Raw genomic sequence first — 6,000 nt, 5'->3', positions numbered from 1 at the left:
AAAATATTAAGGTACACTTGTTCTAACAGAAGGCAGAGCATATTCAAGGAGCTCTATACTGTAAGACTTCTTTATTCCATTTACAATGCAGCCTTCTACCTCTGACCCCAATTACACCAAGAGCAAGGTGTCACAGACCCTCCTGCAGGAAAATGTATTTCTTCCAAAGCAGGAAATCCAACATAACAAGATTTTCGTTTTCCCCATTTTCTTTTTAATCTGTCCTCTTATGGGTGGCTAGCAAATCTCCCCAGAGCAATATACTTTCTTCTTTATAAAGTGGAAGATCCCAGGCATTTTAGACACTCCATGCAACTTACCAATAGAATATATTATGAAAAGATGAAAGGACTATGAACACGCAGGATATAATGCAAATTTAAATCAAACTGATCAGTAAACATTTACTCAACTATTCCAAGTATGTGACCTCAGCCAGTGGACCTTTCTCTGCCTACAATATTCCTCTCCTTTCTTTTTTTGAAATATCTTTAAGGAATGACAATGGCAATGCACTTTTAGGTAGGGAAGGTTTATTTATCAGGCACTGTTGGGTTTTTTGTTGTTGTTTTGTTTTTTAAAAGGAGCTTAAAATCCAACTTGGTCTCATTTGTTTGGACTTACATTAGGTACACAGTTCTGTGATAACCTGGCGTCACAGGTCTCTGGAGGGGCTCATCTATACTCTGATGGACACCAGGAAACAGCTTCTTCTTGGTTTTTGGAGTATGAGTCATTATCTGATACACAGGACAAAGAAATGGAGAAAAAAAAAAAGAATGCAGTGGAAAGACAGGTAACTGGAGCCATAGAGAAAATTCTACAGAAACATTGCATCAGAAACTAAGTTGCATTCTGGTGTCACTAGATAGAATTGCCTGGAATCACTGTAGGCTGTTCCATGACATCTTATCTCAGGTCACATTTCCATCGTCAGGATTGATAAGACCTAGGGACTCCAGGATGCAGAAGGCACACAGTTGCATTTATCTCAAATTAGTCACAGCACACTAAATGGCATTCATGCAAACTTTATGCTTTTTTACTTAATGGCTTTTGCTGCTTGAGGTAAGACATACAATACTTGATCTGGCATAACGCCTGCAGGAGCAGTTAACTTTTCAACTTTTTTTTTTTTTTTTCAAAATAATTTCAGACCAGCAGAGTGTTCCAGTATTAACTTGCTCAGCACTTTGCTTTGTGTGCCCACAGAGTCACTGATGTAGTAGTAGAACCCTAAGGCTGCCTTTAGCTTATTATTAAGCCACAGCCTGACCACCTCCTGTGAAAGGGTAGCTACCTTTCTCAAACTTACTCTATTTCTTGTGAACAGCGGCTAATAAAACAGACTGTGAAAGATTTGGACTGCTATGCAGGTAGAACCCATCTCTTCAAGAAACAAATTGAAGAAAAGATTTTAGAAAGTGATTAAACTACTGAAATTAAACACTTAATCCAGCAAATTTATTTATTTCAAGATCCTAATGAGTGGTACTTACTCCCAAGTACTCAGTTGTTAGCAGCTTCTCTCCTGCAAGCTCTCCCAGTTGAGGCTGCAAAACCTCATCTTTGTCCAGATCAGCCTCCATGATGTCATGGTCCTCCTGCAACAGCATCATGCATGTTATTTGAGCCCAGGTTCCAAGAAGTTGTCATTTCAAATTTAGTTCTCACTTCATTAGTCAGTTGGATGATATGTACTGTCCAGATAATTTACTGTTAGTACTGCACATGTAAGTGGTAATGCACAAGCATTTTCCACCAAAAAAGCAGACACCTAAAGACAAATTGACCTAAACTTTTGATATAACCAGAAACTAAAGAATCCTGAGAGAAGGAAAAAAAAAAACCACCCCTTTTTCCACAAATGCTATGCCAAAAAGTACAATATGCATTTCAGAAGTCATTCTTCTTCAAATTTCCAACCCCAAACAATTATTCCTTGCTTAACCTAATAAAGGCTCAGGAAAAATCTCAGTCATTAGTACCTTTGTAGAACACTGTATGCTAGTCTGAAGAGCTGCAATGCTCTGTCCTTAACAAGCAGCCAGTATGAAGTTTGGAGTTGTAGTTTTTGCAGATCTGCCCATGTCAATCTAGTCATAGAGAACAGACTAAAAAAACCCAACAACCTCTTGGTATTTCTCAGCCACACTGGAGGCTGAGAAAAGGCTACCATTGTTTTAAGAAAAAACAATTCTAAAAAAAATTCTAAAAAAAAAGAAAAAAGGAAAAAGAAAAACGCACAAGCAAGTTATCATTCAAGCAAAGAGGATGGTAGGAAACTTGATAGAAAACTTGGATCTTGTTATGTATCAGTATCATCAGTAATAACAGCATAAATTTAAGGTAGACTATAATAACTAGCAGTAAAAATAAAGTAAACAGACCTTAAAACAATTCATAATCTTTCCTGACAAAATGCTAGCATTCCATGAGATTGAAATGCCCATATGCATATTCAGCACTTTGGGGTATGTCCCTCTACCTTGACAAAAAGACTGAAGTAATTTATTGCTGTTTATCCCCAAGAAGAAAGAAAAAACCCAAAACATTTTATTACTCATTTTCAAGAAATAGAGGCATAATTTTTAATCACTCAAGACAAAAAAAAAATCCTTATTGCTGGGCATTCAAAACCCCTCCTCAAGCAGTAGTTCCTGAAAGGTGAGACCACGAGTGTCCACAGCAGCTGTTTTTAGAGCAATGTGAAGCAGCAGCAGCTACTCAGGATAGCAAGGAAGCTTTAAAGCTGACAATATAGGGCTGGTATGAAATTCTTGGAATCAGTACTTCAGGATACAAATATCATACAAGAAGGCAACAATCCTCTGTTGACTTTGTTCCACAAAAAACAAATGTAATTAACCTCTCAAGTGAAAAGTATCAAGAATTCACTCTCCTGTGCCTATTTCTAGTATAACTATGGGTGATTCATCTTTCATGGAAGTTCTGCAGCTTCTACAGATCTACAAGCCAGCAAATTTTAAAGTTTGAGGGACTCCTCCAGCAAACCAAAAGTAGTAATACAAGAACAAGATAGTATTTTTGCTTGTGTTTTGCTACTGAAAAGAATTGTCTTCTGTGCTGCCCAAGAGACTCTAAATAAGACCCACCCCAGATGAAGAAAATGTGCTTTCCTTTTGAAACAGGTTTTGACAGTAAATGACTGTCAGAAAAAGTAAATGAATCATTCTAACAAGATATATTGTAATAGTAATATAGAGACCCTGGCATAAACTCTGTTAAAAACAATGGCCACTGAACTTTCATGAGCCCCAAAGCACAAAGAAAATGAAAAGCAGTTTCGCTTTAGTGAGATTTAGACTCAAATAGTTTTAAATAGCCAAACTAAGAAATACCCTCTGCCACAAAGATTAGCCAATAATATGGATGCTTGGACAGTGCTCTACAAAAACAGCACGAGGGAAAAAACATTGGAAGTGTGTACAGGGAAGGTATTTCCTACAATGGAAATGGCCCTCTGATTTCAGTCTTTGTCTGGTGCAAAATAACGAGACTACCATCACTCAGACCAGGTAGGTGTTGGCTTCCCCAGAGCTCTACAGGCTTGCCTTTTTTCAAGTTCAATGAATTCTGTACCAAATGACTTAAAAACCGTAATTTTTGTTTTGATTTAGTTATTCTCATTGCTTATCATCTCCTCACTCACAGGCATCAAGCAGAGGTAAAAAGTAGAGACACAAGGGCTCAATTTAGTAGCCCACAGCACCAGCCAGTTCTACTTTGAAATACCCTGCCTGGTCTTCCACTGCAGCTCTGAAAGGGCACAAGCCTCTCACAGGTCCCAAGTCATATCCGACAGCCCTGTGCAGGTGCTTCTGATGCTGTAGTTAATCTTAAGAGACATTAAATGCCTGTGTGTGAACAACTGAAGCAGTTACAGAAATACTGCCAATAACCCACACAATGCTCTAAGGTTTAGAGTAAAATTTTTCCATAAGGTATTTGTTCATGCATGGATTTAATAAAAAACCTAGATCTTCTGTAAGTGCCTTGAAGATACCAGATTGTTAATCCTGTTCATCCTCCTAAAGATGTATTCTCTAGACGCTCAGTCATAAAAGATAAGGTTGTATAGGACCTCAGGAAGATGTTCAATCTGCCTTTATCTCCAAGGCAAGATAAGTTACAATCAGCTCCTAATAATCTGGAAAGCCCAGTAGGTGTGAAAAATACCTCAGATAATACACTTGTATTGTGTATATGTATGTGTGTATACACATAAACACTTGTAGACTAGGCAACAATCATCTGTATCAGGCAAAAAAAAAAAGACACTCCAAACTCCACAATATACTGTACTTCGAAAAAAACCTAAGAAGTTGCAAAGATGAGCTTTATAAATAGTCTGGTGGAAATTTTTTTTTTATATGGTATGTTAATGCAGCATCAACAGCTAACAGTTTTCTTCAAGGATGCTTTATAGAAGACTGCCTACACTGTGCCTGGGTAGAGTGTTACACATTACAGTCAGAACATCACCCTGCTCTTTCATCCAGCTCTCTGCATGCATGATGTATTTAACTTCTCACAGGTCGACTTGGCTTCCCCAATATTCTGGTTGACACATTTTGTCAGACAGAGAATGCCAGTTTCTGGTTTCTGGAAAGTACCTCTCCCTGCCAACCTTGCTCCCTGATGTTATTTAACGTACCAGGTAAATGAGCCTGAACACGTCGCTCCTCTGCCTCCTTGTACAGAAAAAGAGCTTTGACAGACGTGCCATCATTCCACTGCTGAAATAACACAATTGGTGCCCTGTTCACCATTACTCACAGGCTGCAGCAGACATTGGCAGCAAAGTCCTTTAACGCAATGACCTGAAGTCCTGCGATTAGGTCTGTGATTAAGCTCTCTTTCTTTTGATGTACTCTCTAGCTGAAGTGTATTTTCACACTGCAGTTTACTGATTTTATTGCCAGGTGCTGAGTGACAGGGGATCAGAGGGTATCTGATAAATCATCACTGTACAGTTATCTAATATAGCTCAAGTTTGTAACTAAACTTTTGAATTAGAGCTACGATATCACATATTCACTTTTACAAGCAGCTTTTAAAGATGGTCCAAGTCCAATAAAAAGCAAATGTAAAGATCAAATATTGAATATAAATTAAAACAATATTTAACAGAACAGTCGAGAGAATATTAAGCACCAGAAAATATGCACCGTGACTGTGGGTGTCAACACACCCCAGATGGCTAACATAATGAAGGTGGGTATGTACTCCAGAAGCCAGTGCATCCTGAGCTCTACAATGGTTAATTTGTCAGCAGACAAACCTGAAAGCCAATTTATTTCTAAATAACAGTATAGACAGAGACTTTTCAAATTCAGTTTATATGCTCCAATGTCACACATTACAGAATCTTAAATTTCTGAGTGTATGATGCCCTTAGAAATCCCAGAATTATCCTCCAACAGGCTAAACCATATCTTGGTGGCAGTGTCTAGAAGAAAGTTGTCATCATCACAAGATCTGCTCAAAGCCAAGACAAAATTCAACAACTCTAAATTAAACACAGATAAAAGCAAAAAAACATGAAAGGTAATAGTAACAGCATGGGGAACCTTCGCATGCTCTTGGAAACAGTAAAAGCTGGGGCAAAACCTACAAACTAAGTTTGCATAGAAGAGTCTTTTTGTTGTTTTTTAAGTTGTGAAGGTATAAATATTGATATTAAGTAGATCAGCAACAAACTATAGTATCAGTAAGCAGTTTGAATGCATGTTATTAAATCGTCAATATATGGACATATCCTGAAATACATTCAGTCTGTAGCAGTTTTTAAAAGTTACATAAAGGCAAGACTTCTGACAAAGTTTTCCAAAACTTTCTGTTGCCAGATCACAACATCAGATGTTATCACAGAACCCCATCAAAGAACAATAACTCACAGCATTTCCAAAATACAAAAGGGCTCCAAGCATTGAGGCAGTGAGCCCAGAAACCTTTGCTTATTTAACAAAGTAACAA

The 6,000-nt window shown here is 37.8% G+C and overlaps 1 protein-coding gene across 3 annotated transcripts in view; it reads right to left on the bottom strand.

Moving 5' to 3' along the window:
* Positions 1-620: 620 nt before the first annotated feature.
* ARMC9 (armadillo repeat containing 9) overlaps positions 621-6,000 on the bottom strand; it is a 52,296-nt gene continuing 46,916 nt past the window's right edge. For 2 of the 3 annotated variants that reach the window (XM_059822569.1, XM_059822570.1), the window contains 2 exons: positions 1,500-1,604; positions 621-740 (listed from right to left, as the gene is read on the bottom strand). In XM_059822569.1, the coding sequence (XP_059678552.1) occupies positions 621-740; positions 1,500-1,604 (225 nt within the window). The remainder of the gene's footprint in view (positions 741-1,499; positions 1,605-6,000) is intronic. The other variant, XM_059822571.1, reaches the window with a different exon arrangement.

This window comes from Gavia stellata, chromosome 11 (assembly GCF_030936135.1).
Source record: "Gavia stellata isolate bGavSte3 chromosome 11, bGavSte3.hap2, whole genome shotgun sequence".
Classification (NCBI taxonomy): Eukaryota; Metazoa; Chordata; class Aves; order Gaviiformes; family Gaviidae; genus Gavia; species Gavia stellata.
Note: the sequence above shows the minus strand (reverse complement) of the source record. Positions and strands in the feature narration are given on the sequence as shown.